The sequence below is a fragment of the Anser brachyrhynchus genome (genome assembly GCF_964034855.1).
Source record: "Anser brachyrhynchus genome assembly, chromosome: 4".
In the NCBI taxonomy this organism is placed as follows: domain Eukaryota; kingdom Metazoa; phylum Chordata; class Aves; order Anseriformes; family Anatidae; genus Anser; species Anser brachyrhynchus.
Genome location: NC_137698.1, coordinates 58,052,328 through 58,075,228, shown reverse-complemented (window position 1 = coordinate 58,075,228; position 22,901 = coordinate 58,052,328). Strand labels below are relative to the sequence as shown.

General features: G+C 34.8%; 1 protein-coding gene across 1 annotated transcript in view; it reads left to right on the top strand.

Annotated features, from left to right (window-relative positions):
- Window positions 1-22,901, top strand: part of PCDH7 (protocadherin 7) — a 283,101-nt gene that overhangs the window by 126,179 nt on the left and 134,021 nt on the right. The window contains exon 4 of the mRNA XM_080588867.1: window positions 10,755-10,971. Within this exon, the coding sequence (XP_080444993.1) occupies window positions 10,755-10,971 (217 nt within the window). The remainder of the gene's footprint in view (window positions 1-10,754; window positions 10,972-22,901) is intronic.

Sequence of the window (22,901 nt, the reverse complement as noted above, 5' to 3'; positions counted from 1 at the left end):
TGAACTGTTCTGTAGTTATAAATATATATATATATGTACACGCGTGGACATACATATATGTATGCATACTTACATGAAATAGAATGTGTGCAGGACCTCAAATGATATATATATGTATATTAGTATTGTTTAATTGGATTCATTTTATCTATCGCATCTCGTTTAGACCCACTTTGACCACAGACAACAAAAGGATCATCATCCTACAAAAATGTGTGTGGACAGTCTTTCTGGTCTTATCCTTTCTCTAAGGGCAGCTTTGCGTATATAACTTTGGAAGTAGGACTCCGAACTTGCACATCCCATTTTAGGGCTTTGTAGCACCTGATAACTAGGCTAAAGGGTTATATTGTTTTTCCTTGGAGCACATTATTTTAATAATATTCCAGTTTCAAGAGAAGCTGCTCAGGATTTCAACCCAAATATCTGCATGGTTGAGATGATAGGATGTTTTCTAAAAACACAAGAATTACTGCAAGCCTCAGAAAATTCTTTACTACTGTGTGTACATCAAAAATATCCATGTTTCTCATTGCAGATCTCTTTCAGGAGAATTACTCTATTTTAGGGTTTGTATTTTTGTTCATACAGTGAAGGGATGGGGGATGGAGGGGAACACAACAAATCTGTGTAATTTTTAAGGGTAAAGAAAGAGTAGGTAGATAGGAATATTTCTTAGAATGAGGAACCAGGTAACAGTACCATTGTAAATTAAAAAGAGGGCAAGTGTGGGGCAGAGTGGGTGTGTGTGGCTAGTTGTGGGCATGGAAAGAATTGAGCAGTATTGCACTGATTAGCAGTGGGACCAGTATTTATGTGTGCACAATTAATAATGAATGAAGGATGGAAGTTGGGTAGTTTTTTTTTTTTTTCTTTTCAGAGAATAATATTTGAGACAATGAGAAAATTTAGAATATGCTCTAATAGTGTAGGAAACAGATAAGATAAAAATTTTTCGTACGTAAGCTGTGAGTTAGGATGTAACAGAATTAACAGTCTCTGTGAACTGATAACCCTGGACTAGTAAATTCTCTGCTGATGGGCAGAAGAAAAGAAAATAGTAAAACAATAACAAAACCAAAAGAACTCCAGGAAAACCACCTTTTCCAAAGATGTCAAGAAAAGACAATGATCCGGTCACAGAAAAGTTGAGAAGTGAAGAAAATGTTAGCCATTATGAAGATAGAAGTAGCAAGTAGCAGGTACCTGAATGACAATTAGCTAAATAGATATTATTCCTCCATGTTAACAATATATTTTAGTCAAACAAATGTACTCAGAAAATTTTAATGGAACTTTTTAGAAAGAGTTGGAGTGGAATACTGAAATCTAATGAATGAGTTCAGAAAAACAATCTAGATCCACTGAAGTTGTGCTTAATCTACATGAAAGATTTAGGACAACCCCCTTTTAAAAAAAATAGAATAAAATGGGATAGAAATCTTACTTCATGTCCTATTTGGTCTTGGGAAGACAAAGTGTTGCTTCCACTACCTTCTTGTAGCAGAAAAATCAGTGCTTCAGGGTCACAGATGGCTGGTTCTTAACAATTCTCAAACAGTGGGATACTGACATGATAACTTGACAATAAATATATTTTCATGATCAGGCGAAAATATAATGGAATTATTTTGACCATCTCTGCCACAGATTCTCATTTGTTCTTGGTTTCTTTATGCTCATCTTTCAATAGGTACCAAGAAGAGCTCTTGCGAAATGATAAGAATATTGGCTTTGTTAAAAGCCTTCTAAATCTTGCTTAATTTTTGTAAGTGACCTTGTGTGCTATATTTTGATAGGAGGATTCTGTCATAAAACAGTATTATGTCTTTGAGACAGGGATGCTTTTCATATTTTTAGTGTCTTCTCTGTTGATGTTGATGGAAATAATAAGCATGGGTTTTGTTTATTTACTTGTAACAGAAGTGAAAGTAACTAGGAATCTACTTAATGATCATAGCCAGGTGAATGTAAAGGATTTTAGGCTGCTCAGAAATAATTGTCATGATTCAGAAAGGCAAATCTGGATGATCAGTGAGATAAGATATTTGGGAAAAGCATTGAACTTAAAAGGAAAAACATGTTTGAATGCTATAGAAAAGATTCCTGTAATATAAAATGCATTCTGAAATGTTTTCCCTGAATATCAAATCTTAACATTTGCCTTGGGCTTAGGCAAATAGATATTAGTGAATTTGTATTTCCTGTTTATACAGAACAAACAAAATATGCTTGTGGCTCATGACCAGGAGCCCACATGCAACTGCAATTCAAATTAACAAAGATGCTACCAAGAGTGAGGGCAGTGATGATGGAGAGTGCTTCTGCTGTCTGTAGAATTCTTCCCTGATGGCTGATCTAATCTCCCTTTGTTGCAGGTGATGCTAGCTAGAGAGCTTGTAATATCAAAATATTTCTAATTTTTTTCAACTGTTGTTTGAAATTGCAATTGTTACTGCATTTTGCTGGATTTAAAAGAAAAAGTTGGTTATTCTTATCAGTATGTTTCTTCTATTCTCCCCTCCTGTTGTAGTACTTGTCTCGGGTTTTTCAGGCTTCTCATTGAAAAATAATGCCTGTTTAATTTAATTTCCTGCCAATTTTATATTAACCACAATGGTAGAAACTTAGAACAGTACAAATATGTAATTTGAATGGGGGAAAGAGTTGTGTGGGTTGAATCTATTCATGCAGAATAGTAATTGTTCATTAATATTTTGTTTGTCTTTCAACAAGCTTCCAGCAATTAAGAATGAATAGAAAGAAAAGGATAATGACATGTTTTATCAAAATTCAAGGGCTTAAAGAAACACTTTGAATTTATGTGATGAGTTGATGTACCTCTTCTGCTTTTTTTTCAGATCTACCCTATACGTATCTCACAGTTGCTGTGTTAGTCTTGACATTGATTGACTCTGTGAAGCTAAAAGGAATTATAACATTATTTAGGTTTGACTCATCACCAGTGCTTTTTGTGCTTTGGCACAAACTCTAATACAAAAAAAGAAAAAAAAAATCCATTCAAATATAAGAAAAATCTTTGCTATGAGAGTGGCAAAATGTTGGAACAATGTGCCCAGAGAGGCTGTGGAGTCTCCTTTCTCGGAGATACTCAAAACCTGACCAGACACGTCCTTGGGCAAAGTGCTCTTGGTAATCCTGCTTTAAGCCGGGAGGTTGGGCTAGGTGATCTCCAGTGGTGCCTTTCAGTGTAAACTGTTCTGTGGTTCAGTGACAAATCTGAGCTAGGTAGATATTTGGCCAGCTTAAATCATGGCTGAAGACATCATGTGCCCTTTAAAGTGGGAAGCCATCCAGTATGAGAGTTAGGGAAAAACAAGAACTTCAACTGCTGATCTTCCTGGGTTTTGGGTAATGCCCACGCTAATGCTGAGTGAGCTAGTAGAACTATTTAAAACAATGTATCTTGCTTTAGCTTGGTACTCTGTTTGGGCTAATTTTTTATGCTTCTCAACATATTAAGTCACTTCTTGGATCACTTTTTACAGTTGTTTAAAATCTTTTCAAAATCCTGGTGCTGTTGAGATGAAGGTGTTGCAGCAGCAGGGAGGCCTGATAGAATCTTGCTATTTTTATCCAAGTGCTAAGTAATGAAGAGAGAAAATTGCTAACTGTCCCTTGTTACACTTTAGAGCATCCACTTTGTATCCAGAATCAATAGTGAGGTAACTGGCTGAGAAAGGGTGAAAACCCTCGCTCTCAATTAACCATAAAAAGAATTGAGTCTTCCACCCCGCCACTGAAGCAGGTGAACCAGAATTTGAACCAACTGTATTTACAGAACTGATAATACTTTCTATACAGAAACTATGATAGAATATCATCCCTGAACAATGTGAAGTGGCAGGAAATAAAATGCAAAACAATAATTTTAGAAAATGAAAGGAAAATCTTTATCGTAATGGAGAAGAAGTGTCACGATTAAGCCTTATTCAGCTGTGTGGTTATATTGCTTTCACCTAGTCTATCCACAGACTGTCTCTGATTCCTACCTCTGAAATTAGGGTTTGTCATGAATTGAAATACAATTCTACTTTCTAGCTTGGATAAAGAAGAGTTAATCAATGCAGACTATGATAAGCTCTGTACCACAGAATAAGTCAGTATTTGGCATTGCAGAAATTTTTGTTCTGCTGGTGAGAGGAAAAGAAAATATCTGGTTCATGAAGTACAGCTGAAACAAGGAAGAACTGGTAATTTACCTTTGGGGTATATTGCAAGGATGCATTTTTTTCTCCATGATCTGATCATCTCCATGATCAGATATAATTTGGAATAATTCTACATGCTGTTACCAGAAAATTAATCAACCTTCAATGGGAGAAAATAATCAGATCTCTTGCATTCCTATAAAGTGGTGTTTGCTGTGAACCCAGTAAGGCCTATCGTTACTAATGATTGCTATGAAAGCAGTAAAGGCTAAGGATTGCTGTTTTGCTAGGAAAGACAAACTGAAAACTAGTGGGCTTATTTGCGTAAAAGCAGCTATACCATGTTCATTCACAGTTCTGGCAGATGGAGCTGTGTTAATGTTGTGGACTGAAAACGGATGAAGCTAAACATAACCCTCTCCTCTCCCCACATGGGCATGTGCCTTAGTTCGTCAGCACCTGGAAATTTTTCATGCCAGTTTTTCTGTGAAATGTTATCAATGGAAACAAATTAAGGATATAGTCTGTTTCTCCTGGTTACAGTGTGGTTTAAATCCGTGTTCCTGACATTGCAATAAATGCCAGAGAAAAACAGTATTTTACCACTAACTTTTTGGAGATATTATTCCTGATATCTATCCTTATTCTCTTCAGTTTGTCTCATTACTATAGTGTTTTCTTTAAAACCTCAAAAGTTTCACCGATTGGGATCTAAACAAAGATTAGGCTGCATAGGAAAAAAAAATCCTGTTTACATTTTGTTTGTTTTTATTTTGCATTCATAGCAGCTGATATATAAATATCACTTATTGTGTATCAGCATTTTAGTGCTCATAATTTTCTTGGTAGGGATTAAATTTCATTTAACTTTTAAATGTTCATGTTAATAATAATTAAAGGGCTCCTATGTTTTATATACAGTACAGGTCATTGCCCTTTTCAGAGGCATTTTTTAGCAGTCCTATAGTTTTGTATTATCAACTTTAAGATATAATCATTTGTCATTGTAAAAATGTGTACCATAATTAAATTCTTGCTTTAATTTTCCAAGTAGATAAAAACTCAGTGTCGTTTATGACCCACAGTTCTGACTATTGCTATGTTTATCCAAATTATACTACCTAAAGTATATGGTGTTTTATATATGGTGTTACTGTAAAATGAAGTAAGGATATCCAATTTTTTCTGTTCTTAAAATCCATTAAATTCATCAGATACAGTGTTTGTTAACTACATAGGTATAAAACATGTATTATTATCAATATCTGTTTCTTTTAGTCAGCAAACACAGGCCATGGTGTTATTCCATGAGACATGATGAACTCAAATTTAGCAATACATTTGCCAAAGAAGACTTGGTTCTCAGAAGTAATGCAATATAGAGGTCAGAACTGTGATATTTATACTGGCAGTAGAAGTGTAATTAATGCTGCAGAATAACAATTAAACATGTACATCATTCATTGGGAAAAGATTTCACCAGCATTATATCATACTCATTAATATTCTGTGGAATGCGCTATATGGGTTCTACTGAACTGAATGTTACTTGTGTTAGTTTTGTGTCAGATAATTCCTACTCAGTTCAGCACTTGAGAAAAAAAAAAGCAAGATGAACATCTGGATCTGTTTTAAAGCACATTATTAATAACTAAGTAAAGGCATGTCAAATTTCTCTTAGTTTAGAGAATAATTCATGATATTCTTAGGGATTTTCAGCCTTATTTATAAAACAATCCAGTTTTGCAACTGTCCTGTATATTCTTCTCTATATGCCACCTAGGAACAACATATATTCTTTAAAGAATATGGGAAAGGAAATAGGAAGGTAATACATTCTTGATACTGGTTTCCAAAACATACTTTAATTGACAATACTACTATTAATGTGATAACCAGGTGTTTGATGCTTGTGATCTAGTGAGGACAGATTTTAAGAAAAATGGAAAAAGGGTTAGAAATGTTTAAAATTTGTGACGGTTTCTTTTAATTCTAGTGTTAAGTTGCATCCCTCTGGTTCTTGTAGTAACTGCAGATGATGTAGAGTGTTTATGGTGCAGTGTGTCTTGGCTACAAGATTATATCTGAAAAAGGAGGCGGAACATTTACTAAATGAAACCATAAAAACCTTAAGCAAAACCCTAAAGAGAGAGTGGTAATATTTGTCTCTAATGTGAAATTTCAAAGAGGTTATCCCAAACTAGTTTTCTGAATACTTTGTAAGTAGGACCACTATTCAGGTATGTGGTAACTGTTTACGACAGGCTTTGCATCCCACCCTTGAATTCTTTGAGGTCTCCAGTGTCTCTAAGCATCATGCTCTCCAGTTATCTACAGTTACCTACAGTGCAGGTGTGATTTTCCTAGGAGATACCTGAATAAGGGGCAGAACCTTCATATTTCAAGGGTAGGTTCTGTTGAGCTTAGCTCTGATTTGCAGTGCATTACTTTTACTACTTCAGAGGTAATCTGCACCCAAAGGTACTTAGCATCTTTTAAACAGTGGTTCCTAAACTGTGGCCTGTGGTTCACTGGGAGTCTGAGAGTTACCAGTTCATCATATGGCTATATACATACAGGTCTGTAGGGCCTTTCAAATGGACCTTCTTATGCTTTCTCAAGGAATTTAGTAAAAGTGAACAAAGCAGCCGTCTGTGGGAAATTATGAGCATTGCCTCCTTAATTTGCAACTTTTCTAAACTTGTCACAGTATCTCTAGCAGTTAATTCCTCACTTGAGTTATACTGTGATATTCAGGAATAACCTGTGGGACAAGGTCTAAGGAAATCCAAATTGTGTGAGGTTCTCAAAGTTTATATCGTTGGTCCAGAACTTAGTAGTAATTGATGCATATATAGCTACAGCATACAGTGTCTCATTACATGATGGTTTGGTCTGTCAAACAGTTCACAGCCTAAGTACTGACCAAAACAAGGATTTGTAAAGTTATTTTTGTAGCGTCAGTATGATCAGTGAAAATGTATATCTTTAACTCTAGTCAAGTGGAAGTTTTGGATCCATTTTAATATATACATTAGCTATCATAAATTGTCAGTAAAAAGCAAATTCTGAAAATGGAACTTTGCTAAACACTTTAAAAATTGCTGGTCTTGCACCTGTTATTGCTAAATTTGTTCATTTTTTTCTGAAATGTATATGCTACATATGTGCTTACCAATACATATTAAGTATGTTTACTAATATTCTTTAATATTTAATATGGGAGATAATGTACAAATCACTCTTGCCTTTATGTGTGATTCCACAAAAGCTTGTCATTTCAAAGATAAGCTGTGTGATTTAAGCTAGATCTTGTTTTAAAGCAAAATACAGTTTCCTGTTGAGAACTAGTATACGGATATTCCTTACATACCTAGATGCCTTAACTGAAAGCAGATTTCTTCCACTCCAAGCATATATATGTATTGCCACTAAATACTATTTAGCATACTATGTATATATACCCATATACCACCCATAGAGCCTGATCCCCTGACTGCACAGAATATGTAACAGCCAGAGAGTGTGCTCACTGGGGAGCCTGGCAAGAAGGGGGAGACTGTAGGTTTGTAATTTCTTGCAACACAGGGCAGACAGCTTTTTCATCTGCACTGGGAAACTCTGCCTGAGGAAGCATCAGAGACCCTGTTCTCCAGGGGAATAGAGTCCCCATCTACTGACCTGGCCTGATGTTTAGGGAGATTTGCAGTTTGCTAGGTGCTCAGATGCAGGATGGCTTGGAGAGACTCCTGAGGCTTATTCACCTTCAGACTATCAACTCTTGCTCCTCATCCACCTGGGCACTGGTGACAGTGCTAGGGATCACGTTGACTGTATCAAGGGGTGGCTACATGTCTCTGATGGGAGAGGGTGAAGAGCATGTGGGACCAGGTGATGTTTTGACACTGAAAGGCTTGGGAAGGAGCAGATAGATCCCGAGGACCAACAGCTGGTCTTGCGAGAAAGGGATTTCACTTCTAGATCTTTAAACTAGGAATGGCTGTGGAGGGAAATCAAAATGTAAGGAAGCGGTGGGCAGGGGTGGGCACCACTGGGTGCATGGTGGCAGCTACAAGAGACACTTCTGCAATGATAAAGCAGGGTAAATGTAGGGGCACCTCCAGCATGCCATATGTATGCAAATGCAAGCAGACTGGGAAACAAGCAGGAGGGACTGCAGCTCTGCGTGCAGTCACAGAACTACAGCTTTATTCAAATTACTGGGCTGATCTGAGAATAGTCAAATTGGAAAGAAACAGCAGAGCCAGCTTGCAAGATATGAAATACTGTCTTTGTCTGTCATCTTTTTATATACTTAGAAGTCAACCTGTGGAGAGCACAAGAAGGGGAATGATTGTTTCCAAAAGCAAAAACAACAATGAAAGAAATGATGGAAGAAAATTGGTTGTTCACCTCTAAAACTATAGCTTAGATAAATATACTTGATCTTCACATTGATTTAGTTATTTCTATGAGGTAATTTAATGTGTGCAAATTGTCAGTAATACAGTACACAACCTATTAAAATATGAAAGTGTAACGCAAATGACACAGATATTTTGTGGGACATGTTATTTTAAAGGTCTTTGTTCTTCCATCATGATTTAAAGTCAGTTGGAAAGGTTTTAGAATTCTTGTGCAGCTCAACAAATGGCTTCCTTCTGAGTACTTGGGGAAGAGAAAGATCTTATTGAGAATCTACAGGGAAAAATATTAAAGTTGTATATTATAGATCTAGGGTCTTAACCTAGCAGTTTTAATCCTCCTGTATGATTTATACTGTTTCCTCATACTTCAGTGAAAGGAGCAGCAAGTCTATTTTTAATGTGCTCTTTTAATCTGCGTTATTTGTGCTCTCCATTCTTTTGTTTTGCTCCTCTATTCTTCTCGCATTTGATATATTATGAAGCCTTAAGTTAAATTGCTATAAAAGCACTTTCCAGCTGAAGAATAGGAAACTTTAAAAGGTCAAAGACTCACCAGAAGAATATCATGACTTGTAGCTTAGAATTTTCTCATATTTATAGCAACATTCACATTTATAAAGTTCTGATCTACTTGTGCCAAGAAGGCTTAGTGTTATATTTGTAGTTCTGCCTCTTTATCATCAGCATTGAGTATTACATTATATCTTAAAAAAACTGTAAAAATACTAATTACGATTGAAAATCCAGCCCTCTACTTCTAAATGTAATGTGGACTTCTGTTCATCAGGACTTGTGTAAGTGGCTGTAGTTGCTGTTTCTTCCCTTCTGTTGTGCATACACGTTTCCACCCTATAGTGTGACAAGAGGTGCCAGTAGGGGTGATGCATGCCTGTGTCTCATTCTAACATAGTGCTGGAAACACATCTGAATATGAAGACAGGCAGTACCCTCAGACCTCACATTCTAAACATAGGGACGTCTGCAGAGTGTCTTATAAAAAGGATCAGTTGGTGTTTGTTTTAGAAGGTGCTTTCTAGAATATGTATATATCTGCATGCACATATTATGTATGTATGTAAACACATTTGTTTGTGTTTACATACATATATAATACATATATAATACGTATATAATATACACAGTATTTGGACATACAAATCTACGTGGTGGAATTAGGCTCTTTATTAGAATATCAGATACTTTTCTGTGTTTTTCTAGCCGTGTTAACAGTAAATGTATCATTACTGCTGAAGTGCAGTTTAAATCCTAGGAGAATCCACTAGTTTCTTACTGAATATCCCGCCTGCCTTTAGTGTCCTCAGAAATGTGAAGGATCAACTCTCCCACTTCCCGGAATATTCACAAATGCCAAAGTTCAGCGTGTAGACTTCTAGAGCAACAGTAATATCTGTCATTTTGAATGAATACAAATCTATAATAATCTATGTTTGTACAGTCCCAGTGGAAACATGTGGTGTCAGCTGTGCTTGCAGTACTTTAAAGACTTTATTAAGTTAGCTGGCAACACACCCTATCTCCAGGCACTGAATTTTATGGCAAAGAAGCTAAGAGACTGAACTCATGCTTCTTTTTCCCTTCCCATTTCCCCCTTCTCTCTCCTCCCCGCCCCGCCCCCCCCCCCCCCCCCCCCCCCCCCGCTTTAACTTTTTGGTGTCAACTAGCTTCTAAAACCACAAGAAATGATTTTAAAGAAGCTTTATGGATGTGTTACTATGTTGCCAATTCCCACAATATAGTTTACCTGTGAGCATTTATACCCACCCATACCCTCTTATACATACTGTCAAGTACTTTTATGCAGTCTGATATAAACTCCATTCAAATTATTACTATTGAGTAAGGGAAACTGAACAGAATTTATAAATAATCGTAAAATAGTTTGCTTAGCTTATGCAGCTGCTTGAAAGGAGTCTATACAAAACTGCATGATGGTTCTAGACTGTTTATGACACTAAAAGACCCCAGATACTCTGTCCAGTGGTCTTTTAAGGACTGTACATACTGTTTGATTTAAATTAGACAAAATTGTTTAATGAATAAATGTTGAAATACTAGTTTGCTTAAGTCATGTTTTGAGAATCAGTTGTTCATAGACTGAACTTTTCAGTGACATTCAGAATCTTTTCTCTTGCAGCCATTTCGTAGAGTGACGTTTTCTGTTGTGAGTCAGCCTCAGGACCCACATCAAGGGTCATTGCAGAGTTGCTATGACAGCGGTCTGGAGGAGTCAGAAACACCAAGCAGTAAGAGTTCATCAGGGCCAAGACTGGGTGCCCTTCCACTCCCAGAGGACAACTACGAAAGGACTACGCCGGATGGCAGTGTTGGTGAGGCAGAGCATATGGAAAATGGTAGGGGCAAACACAACATTCACACACATAATCTCACTAGCAAGTGATACTAAGTAGACTTTTGAAAGGTCAGTCCTAAAAATAAATAAATATATTAAATAGTTAAATTGTAATTATTTTATTTTAAAGTTTGTTAAAATCCAGATACACAAATTAATGAAACATAACACTACTAATAAACCCAGCACTTTTTTCTCTTTACATGTATTAAAAACTATACTGCAGAAGCAGTTAAAACATTGACAAAATACTAGTAGAGGCCCGGGGAGATGGTAATTGAATTAAATTCCATATTTTTCATTTTAGATAAAATACCATATAACTTCTTTTCCTTCCATTTTTGATTCAACAGCTACTTAGGAAATTTCCCAGAATGTAGTATGTCCAGCGTCAGCAGAAAGAAAGTAGGATATAAAAACCCCACTCTAGAGAATTCTCTTTTCCCCAAAAATGCTATATAGCCTGTATTCAAAGTAACACTGAGTGTCAAGTCCATTCTTCATTATTTAGAAAAGAAGGATGTTACTTTCCTTTTCTTCACTTTATTTTGTACAGTATTTTTAGAACATCTCATTCAAATTCAGTATCTATTTATATAGAAGGGGAAAAATTTGATTCCTTATTTATGCTCTAGTAATTTTTCATCAATTACAAAATAAAAGTAATTTAAATTTCTTCTTTTCTGTCTAAAACTATTTAGATTAAAAAAAAATCTTTTCAATTTGAAATATATTTCATAAACCCTGAATGATTTACTGCACTCCACTTACTGGCCTTCATCTAAAGTTTTATGAAGTCAGGCACTGACTTCATTGTGTTTTGATTTGTCCATAAACAATAAAATAAATTACTGTATGTCAAAGTGTACAAATTTTTGATAACCAATGAAATAATGGGTTTGCTAATCCAATTGGAATTATTGGGTATACTCAAGAGGGGTGGTGTATTTTCTGGTATAGACTGACTGAATGAGTTTGGATAAGCACATGTTTTAGTTTTTCAGAGATTACAGCTCTGGTTAATTGTTCTTCATTTTCTGTCTTTCCTGAGATAGACATGTTTACCCAATAAAGGTATATTGTTTTCCATGGTAAGATAATGCCAAATCTAGTATAAATGACTGAAGAATGTCTGTAGCACTCTACAATTGCTTATAATGTATATTCCCCCAATAAATGATCAATTAATTGAAAAAGAAGATGGTATTATCCATTTAAAAATAAGATATATTAGGTTATGTATAAGTGTGTGTGTATATGTATTCTACTTGGTTGTTTGTATGAATATCTCTCTTTATGTTTACTTTTTCTGTGTGAGTGACGGGAAAAAATGATACTGGTACTACAAGAAAAACGGCAGAAAAAAAGATTTCTAGACATTAACCCTAAAATAGGATGATTACTTTATTGTCTGTTTTGTGGTGAGACTTTGGTTAAGAAAATCAAACTAAACAATTTGTTCATTTCCCTAGACATATAGCCATATAGTTGATTGCTGGACTTGAAATTCTGAGTTCAGAAAGTGTGTTAACATTTAGTATGACTTAACTGTATGGGAAAAACTGGAGAGCAACAACTGAACATAATTTTCAGTATATTCTGTAGCCAATGAAAATAACCACCTTACTAAAATGTAACTGAAAATGCAAAATGCTTGAGTGGTGTGAAAAATGAAAGCAAACCAGTTTATTTAAGTTTTTTAGTTGATGTTGAATCTGGCAATGCATTCTAGTAATTGAAGTATTTTAAACATTACTTTGATTTTTTCAAAGATGATAACTTATATTTGGTAGGATAAACTTGTTTGATTCAGTTTTAAAAATAGTATTGTATAGATAGAATAGTTAGAAACATATAGACAAAAGTGTTATTACATGAATAACTGACTGGAATCAAAAGTATCATGAAAAAATTATTGTATGGCACGACCTGCATATAGTAATCAAGGATTCCTTCTCCTTTATAAAACCTTGAACTGAGACCTTTGAAAGGTGGGTGACATTGTGATGAAAATTATACTCTACAGACTTTTGGAGTTTTGTGTCACATTTAAAAAAAACAAGCTTTCAACAGTTGGATGTTATCCGCCTCCAGAAATTTTTTGTTACCAATAATCTATAAATAATGACAGAACAGGATAGAATGTACTTTTGTTCCTCCATATATGTAACATCTGACATTTGAGTAAGATTTTTAAGTCCACTTGTATTTTAACTATTTTAAGCACAATTGTATTGTTCAAATTCTGATAATGTAATCTTCAATATTTATGGATCAGTCTGATGGAAATAGAATTGGAATTGAAATCTGTCAAGTGTTCAATTTGTCACATTTAATTGGAATCTAGGTAAGATACAGAGTTTAGCTTGGTTAGGTTTTAATTAGAATTTATACTGGATTTTCATTCAGATTTTCCATGGAAATGGCACTTCGAAGCTACCTTAGTTCTTGTTAGTACTTGGAATATTTACTTTAATTTCATTGTCATGAAAAAATGCAGTTATAATTAATTGCTTTGGGTTTCCACTCATTTTAAAGTTTGCAAAAATCATTTTCAGCACTATTCAATAAACCTTCTGATGTGTTTGATACATTTTTGTGCCAGATAAGATGACTGAGGAAAACGAATTGTTTTTATAGTTAAGGAAAATGTAAGAAGGTTAAGTTCACAACAAGAGTAAATACAAGATTCAACTTTCTGTTTGCTGGTAAGATGCTTCTTTCTACTTTCTCAGGCTAGGGTAAACCACTAAAATGAAACAACAGGGAAAGGGGGTCATTTTTTTAAGAATATGTTGTACGTTGCCTGCCAGCCTACGTGACTGTCAGATGTAGACTGAAGTTTTGTTCTGATGATTAGCTGTGGTGTCAGATGCAGGCGAAAAAGAAAAAAAAAAAAGAAAAGAAATGCTAGCAGATTGACTGTGAAAATTCAGTATGCAAAGATCTTGTTAATTAGTAAAATCTGCAGAACCAGAAGTAACTTCTGAGTTAATTTATCCTCTGCCCTTGGAGCTTTCCTTACAAGGAAATTCTGCTCATATGTGCAGCCTTCTTCTCTAATTTTGCTGTTAGAATGGCACTGTCTTAATGTGAATTGCACAATAATTTTCTCAAGAACATTTTTATTACATTTGTATTTGTATATCAAGTGTAAAGACATTACCATGGTAAACGAGTTTCCTAGTTTTTTAGTCATAGCCTTCTGTTTCTGACAATGCCTAATGCCGCATATCTCAGAGGAAGGTAGAAGAAGAAAAAAATCCTATGGCAGCTACTTCCAGAACTACTTTACCTCCTGACTTTAACAGTTAATAGTCAGCATATGCTTTAAATTGTGATATTCTAAAAGATAGTAGTAAAAAAGAGCCTAAGTTATCACGAGACATAATTTTCTTTGTGTTACTGGCCTGAATGATATCTTTCAACAGTGAGTTCCTCTGAAGGCTGTTAAAATTGCTTTATTCTTATTAGATTTTTATACATTTTTCTCTTACTATACATCTTTAGTAAATGTGCTTTTTTATAATTATAAGAAAGAGCATGGAAGTATTCCATTTTACCCTTTAAATACTGTGGATTTTGTTTCCTTATCGTCTGTCTTTATTCTGAACAATATATTCCTAGGCTTCTCAGTCTTTGATCAAGATGTGCGTGTTAATTTTTTTCTTTCCATGAGCTTCTGCATTATATTCCAATGTAGGGGTAACTAGAGATGAATACTCACCATTCATGGAATAGACAAAACAGCCTTTTAATATTAATTTCTATGCTATTAATCATACATAGAATATTTAAGCAGAACTTTTCATTGTTCTGTTTCATGTCCATTCATGTAGTTCTGCTAGGTCTCTCTTGTCTTTCTTGAAATCTTCTTAGAAATATTTGATTATACTCCAGTTTTTCAGATTTCTGTATATTTAGTATTTATTTTTAAGTATAGTGGCCTAATCAGTTTGATTCTTTGTTAAATATAGATAAATACCTCTGGCAGTGAATCTGCAGCGCTGTAGATTTTGGCTCACATGCTCTTTCTTGGAGATTTGTTCCCATGCAGTTGTAATTAGTTGTAATTGCTTGCCACACCTGAGATACCTACGTTAATGCTAGCTCAGGTATTTCTGCATGAACATATCTGTAATCTGCAGTGCAGCATTCTAACTCAGCCTGTATTTCAGTAGCGAATATGTAAGGGTGGGAGAACAGCAGTCATCTCTGTGAAAGAAGGAAAAATAAGGGAATGGTTTACAGCTGATATTTTTACAAGGGGAAATGGAGTCAAGAAAGATTAAGGGACATGTCTGAAGTCACACAGGAAATAAGGGGCAGAGTTTGAAGAAGAGCTCAGAATTTCTGTGATTCAGTTACTTGACTCCTACAAAGAAATCAGTAGATAAATTACACTCCAGCTGACACATAGAGAACTAAAAAGCAAGAAAGAGAAGTGCATTATCAAGGTTCATACAGTCTGATAATATGCTATGTTCACAGCGACAATTTAAGATTTAGACTGTAAGTGTCAAAGTTTCAGTGTAGAGAAGGAATTCATGGTATGTAAGATAATGACTTGAAAATGTGAAAGGAATTTTGATGATTAATAGGTGTACTTAGTTTTATTTATAAGAGTCTCACTTTTGCTTGTAAGGTAGAGTATTAGTCTGTTCTCTAGACAAAACTGTTAATAAAGTGAAAAAAGAATCAATTAGTTTACAGAATACATTTCCCTTTAGGTTTTTACAGTGCAAATAAAAATACAGGTTAATGTTCATGAAGAGTTAAATGTCCTTGTCGTAAACCAGACATTCATTGACTTGCTCCAAAGAATCTTTGCAGTTCCCATTATTTTCAGGTGTACTCTTCTCTTGAATTCAGGTCCTGAAATTGCACGTGAATAATTCTGTTTTTAAACTGTCTTGAAAATGTTAATGCAAGTAGCCCATCAGAGGGTTTGAATCAGTAAAGGTTTTCAATATAGTGATAACATGCAAATGTTTTTTTCTTATTTCAGTGCTGCTACATCCACTGTTTCTTAAACGTTACCCTACACGTATGACTCCAAAATACCAGAAAGTGCTGCACAAATTATTGTATAATGTATATACATAAGAATTCTTATCCTCATTTCTGATAAATCCCAACCTATAAACATACACGCAATGAAATCTGGAGTCTGTAAATCTAGCAACATATACATGGTAATGTTTTGGAACACATATTCAGTGACTTATTATGTCTTGAGCCAATTTGTTCTGAGAATGGAGTATTCTGATAATATCTGTAAAAGGTAATTTTATAAGAGGAAAAACAGTTTCTCAAGCAGAAGACGACTTTGCAGGGGTCTCTGTTATACTAGTATAGTCTTATGTAAGAAAATGAACTTGCCTCGGAAAAACTTTGGCTGTTTTGGTCCTTGATTTTTTTTCCCCCTTTTTAATCTTTTACCATGTTTATTTAGATGACCTTACTGCATATGTCAGCTTTTTCAGCAGGAGAACGTATGGTTTGCTAACTTATGCATAGTAATACTTTAAAATTCAAAACTGCATGGTATTCTTTAAGAGTTACTGTGCACTTTGAAGTGTTATATATGTATACTTAAAAAGAAAATGAGGGAAATATATTTTGATTGGGTTATACATTGCTAGTGCTGATATATTTTTACTTCATTAGGTTAATGACAATATAGAAAGGTAAGCAATTCTTTTAGGTTGTGAGTTACATGGCACTACACTGTTATCTTATCTGCTATTCTATGTTTACATTGTACTTCACATGCAAAGCAAAGGACCAAATATAGGCCAACTGTGAGCAGAAATAACTGTTTCAAGCTACAAGAACAGTATGTTGTTTATGTCCTCTCTCCTTACCTTTTTATTTTCTGTGACTATCCAGAGAAACACCAACAACTGCTGCATGTTTTCTATTCATGAAATATACCCAATTATCATTGTGAATTGTTTTCAGCTTGGTTAGGATTTTGGGTGCTCAGACAGTGCATGATTGGTTCTGCTGGAATCATAGAAGGAATGCATACTTCTGTGTTGGAAATCTACCCCTACTCATTGATAGCAAAGCTAATAATTCTTCATTTTTCTGATTTTCTGAATAGCATATTTCTGAATAGCATAGAATATTTCTCTTGCTATTCTTTGTTGCTCTCGTATTGTATTTGCTCTAGTTCCCTTTGTACTTCATAGTGAAGAGCAGCATATGGCTCACTTAAAAAAAAATAAGATTCCTTCCTCTACTTATGATTTCAGTATCCTACTCTTAAAAAGAAAATACATACAACAATAATTGCTCTCCACTCTTAAAAATGGTATATTATTACCAGACAACTTGAACTACCTTTTACTAAAACATATTTCTCTTTCATTACCTTTAAAAGATGAAGTCATATTCCATCAGTTTTTAATCAATAATTTGAAAATGGAGAAAGATGCATTCTTAAGGATGCGTTACTGCAGTTTTATCTGTTAGAAACAATGAGGGAAGGGTTTATATGCATGCATGTGGGTGTGCATGCATGTACACTTCTTGGTGAGTCAGTTCTTACTGCAAATACCCATGAGATCTAGACAGTTGCACTTACATAACCTGCCTCATCTATGAAATTCAAATCAATTCAATGAGGTGGATAGGAAAGAACATACTAAACTGAGAAATGGAGAACTAAATCATCATAAAGTGAGGTGGTATGTCCAACGTCATCCTGTGAATTGATCTTTTGTCCGCTAATTGATCCAAGAGGTAAAGCCAAACTCTTCCCACCCCCCCCAAAGAGTAATAATTTGGACACCAGCTTCCAGTTTGCAGTCAAGTTGATGAGAGTTTTGCTATTGACTTAGTGGAGTTAGGCTTTTATCCAAGTCCTCCGTGCCAGCTGCAAGCTCAGGCTGCCTCCCACTGATGCAGACTGCAGAAGTCTTTGATGCTGTCAGAGTCCTGAATGTGGACAGGGGACAAAATGCTTTCCAAAATTTACAAACTCAAGGAAGAAGAGACATCTGGTTTATGAATGGAATATTTAGCAACCTTTGCATCCACTTCAGGCTCTTTCCTGGAAAAAATCAAATGCAGATAGTCAGCGGAAATTTATTTTTCCTCAGTCCCAAGGAGTTCTTTCAGCATGCTGTATTTCCCCTGTACTCTGTTTGTAGTTAATGACATTTTCTTCAGTTTCCTGGACAACATCAGATCTTTCTGTCCCTTCTAATCTTCAAGTATAAGGATGATCCAAAAGAAGTCGTTTATAAGGGGTATTTCTTCTCCATTTCACTGAAAAACACATTTTGTTCTCTTTGTTTCTTCTGTTCTATTTATTTCATTTTTCATCACACTGGATGTCAATATTTTATTATATAATACCTATATAAAATTGATCATACCATTTTGGACTTTCTCATACAGTTTGGATGTTTGCAGTTTGATGTTTTAAAAGCTAGGGTAGTTTTTATTACATACAAAAAAAATAAGATTGATAAAATCAAGAGAAGAATCTCTATCTTTTCCTTGAGTCCACTTAAAAACAAACAAACAACAACAAAAACAAACAAACAAACAAACAAAAAACAACAGTTATTATTTTATTGCTATCCAGAACTAATAAGTGACAGTATTTTCAAAATGGTGTATCTGGGCTGAAGGGCCAAGAGCATATCTAGTTGCCCTCACAATTGAACCTAAATGAATCATAACAGTCACAAAGACTGGTGTTTAAAAATCTGCATACAAACTCAAATATCAAATGTACTGAATTGAAATGGGCTCATATATGTTATAATCATACATTTAGATCAGTTAACTACCCTTTCATAGTAAAACTTCACCTTGAGTTATAGTGGAGTACAAGTACAAAGAACATAAGTATTATCCTGAGTTATTGATATTTAGAGCATTTACATAGGCTGCTCCATTTTCACATCTGTAAAGTCAAGTCACTTCTTACACTGTTCTTTCTTAAATAATTTGTATTAAAGATGTATAAAAATCTAAAAATCACTGTGACGAAACGTACATACAAAAAAAATCAGTGTTGCATTTTTTTTACATCTAATCCATTTTTACATTGGCTTATCAAAAAAAAAAGGAACTAAAAAATAAGACTGAAAGTGGCTGTGTTCTTATGTACTTTAGCAAATATTAATGTGAGATTATGCCAAAATGTACAGAATGTTATTTAAAGGAATTAGAAGCCCCAGTACGATATGCGACATTTGGAGTTGTGAAAATTCTACTTTATAGGAAGTAATTGGTCTTCAGAGAAAACTAGCAATTTCTTTAAGGACCAGAGGATTTCAAGAGCACCATAATATAAATTCAGACATTTCAGATACTGCTGAATCTTACTGTAGTGTCACCTGTAGTGTGCTTTATGTGCCTCAGCAACACAGCATTCAACGTGAATGTCAAATGATTGAATAACTAGAAAAATGATAGCATATGCTATTGATGAGAATTAGGATTTTTGATAAATTATATCAATTTATTTGTACCGAAATTTAAAGTAAAATTCCAGAGGAGGTTGACTTGTAAAGGGCATGGAGCAACAACAACAAAAAAGATTTTAAGGCTCAAACATAGTTTTTAAGCACAGATAAAAGCAAAAGCAAAGACATAATTTATTATGGGAGAAACTGTAGTTTATTAATGTGCCTTTTATAACGGTGGTCGTGTTTTATATTAGACTGGAGTATTCTAATAATACTTTAAAGCTCACATAACAATTTACTTTAAATGTGCTATTAGAAATAAATCAGCATCAATGATTGATCCATTCATTTTTAAAAGAGCTGCCTATTCTCGTACTGTAAAGGACAAACACATCTCTCAGTAGATAATAATAATAAAATATAGATAAATAAAAAGGATAGATGATTAAAATATGCATTTCTATCTACCATATAAAATAATTGAAATTAAGACTTGAGTATAAATTTTTGCATGGGTGATAGAAGAAATAAAGTGTAGAGGCAGTGAAGGAAGAACAGTATTTATGGAGTTAATTTATTTTGCTAGTTGTTTGGTTGCTCTTGCAACCAAACGAACGTGCCCATACTGGCTTTCCCAACTTGCTTGTCTTAACCTGTTTTTTGCTGTATCTAAGGAACAAATCAACCCTAAAGCACCCTGTGGGGGCACTTGTTCTTTTACTAAGCAATCTGTATTATTTCATCAATGAGAGAAGTAAAATCAAAGTGCATCATATATGAAATCATATGTAAACAAGCCATAGGACAAGCTCAAACCAAAGTGTTTTCTTTTCCTATGGGTTTATGACAGATTTGTTTTCTTGATCCAAGGATTCTCTCTCTCTTCTCTCTTTTTTTTTTTTAACCCAGAGATTTAAACAGTGTTATAAAGACCAGTAGTGTCCATAGAGGAAATCTTGGAAAAAGACTTCTTAAATTGAATCCAAATAAACGAAAAAGCTGTTGTCATACTACCCTCAAAGTGTTTCAACTGTGCTGCAGGTTAATTGTTTTCTTATGTAGGAGCATTTTACAATTAACTCATACTGTCTTTGAAGAGGAGAACGTGTCCCCTTTTGGGGCAGTGCAATGACATTTATATTATCATGAGATGTTGAAAGAACATGTCAATGGAATTTGACATTGCAAGCTTTTATTATGAACAGAAGGCAAAGAGATCTGATGTAATTTCACCTTCCACTGCTATTAGCTAATAACAATCTTTTATTCCCTATGTGGAGAATAGAAACCATTTTGTTTTAACAGAATATTTGAAAAAAATAAATTTAAGCACATGTATCATAAGCTATTTTATTAATGTCTTTCAATGTTTAATGCTATTACCAGTAGCCGTCATTTCCTGTTACTGAATTCCATAATTTGTGCTAACATACATTTCATATTCCATCTATTGCAGTAATAATACAGGGATTATTGTGATATGCCAGTAGATTTGACAGCCCTGGGAATGTGATTCTTTCTTCTACTTCATACATAGCCACAGTTCAGGTACATAAGAGAGTAATAAAATAGTTAACATTAGTTGTTTTCTAGGTTTCTCATGTTTTTTTGGGGGGGGGGGGGTGGTGCAGGAAAAGAAAGAGCCACATTATTACATAGGATGATTTTTAAAATGCAATCCATTTAAGTATTTTAGTTGTGTTTCAAGATGTCTGATTCAATGCCCCACAGCATGATTAAGGTACTGTATTTAATGAAGTTTCATTGTTGTGTTACAATGTTTGGTTAAAAAAAAAAAAAAGTAGGCAAAGATATTTAAAATTAAATCTTGGCTTAAAAAAATATGTACCAAATGTTTTTATGCTTAGTGAAGATTTGTAATGGCATGATGATAGAAATTTCATTATGCCTTGTAAAGCATTCAAGAAAATATTTAAGCTGCCCTGAAGCACTGGAAAAGCACTGCTTGATCCATCTGATAATATGCAAGGAGCCTGAATATTCTGACTTAAAAGTGTTACGATCCATACTGGGACCCTGTTTCCAGCATGTTGCTGTGCAGAAGTACGGCATACTGGCAGAGGAAAGAAACAGCGTGGGCTTTGGTTCTACTCTGAGAATGTTCTGGCCAACAGTCTGAGATTTTAACAATTAACGTAGGCCTGAGGAGACCTGAAAGAAAACAGCATTTAACAATTTTGACACTGTATGTTATCCTTTTTTATTTAAAAAAAGTGTCAAAATAATCTATTCTGCCCATAGTTCTCTACCTAGATGACACCAAAGGTGGAGGGGAACGGGTAATAGGAAAAAAAAATATATCAAATTTTAATCTGTACCAAAATGTCTTCTGTGTATGTTTTGATCTAAGGGACTCAACAGCAGAGTGCAAAGGGCATGAGTAGAATTGATTTTTCCTACCCTCTGCTTCCACCTATACTGGAAATGGCCATATCTGCAGAATTAAACTTGGGGAAATAACAATGGCATGAGAAACTGGCTCATGGACAGACCCTGATGAAGCAACATGGGCTGAGAGTCAAAGGGGAATACATCCTAGGTATTACAAAGGGCAATACATACGACAGGCTCTGTCCTGTCACAGCGCACCATTTTTAACAAAGGATTTTCCTCAGAGGCATAGCTCACTTGCTAGGAGCACAGATACAGAAACCTGAGACACAGTCAGATCTAATCTAAATAGTAATAGGAGAATACAGAAAAGCTCAAGATGCCCCCAAAGGTTCAGATAAGTGAATATTTTTCTTGTGCTTTTCTGTTCAAAAGGAAACAATTGCCTTTAGCTTTTACCAGGTAGAGTCCCATATGCTATTGCTCACGCTGTGAATTTTAAGTGGACCTTAAGACATTACCCTGAAATTTCTTGACAAACGTTAACTGAGTAAATTAAGGAAGTTATAAAACTAAAGTCTTGTCTCTAACAGAGTTCATCTCTACCAGGCACTTGTTTTTACTGCCACCTGACTTTTAGAAGGTGTTTTTTTGAGAAGAAGTTAAGTAAACTGTACCGAGAAGACTAATTTGTTTATTACAGTGAAGATAAATAGTAAGAGAACTGAACCAAGACCAGGTCAACAGTGATAGAAAGTCATTACAGTAAGATGGCAGTTAAGTTGCTTGTGTAAAATTGAGTTAGCACCCGGAGGACATTACCTACTGGATAGGTGCTCATGTCCCCAAGAAGCATTAACTAGCATCCTGGTTGAGACTGTAACCAGAACAGCTGAGATAAAAGGATCTGATACAAAGTCCACTATTCTTGGCATGACAATGGCTGCCAAATGCTACTATCTATGTATCATGGACAGAATTTTCTGTCTAATCACAAACTGGCACTTCCTATCAGCATCAGGTTTATGCAGAAATAGAAAATCCACCTAGGGCTGAATTTCAACAATGGATTAAAATAGTTTTACTGAACAGAATAGTGATATTTAGTAAAGGAGATTACTCAGGGTATAAACTTCAACGCAGAATG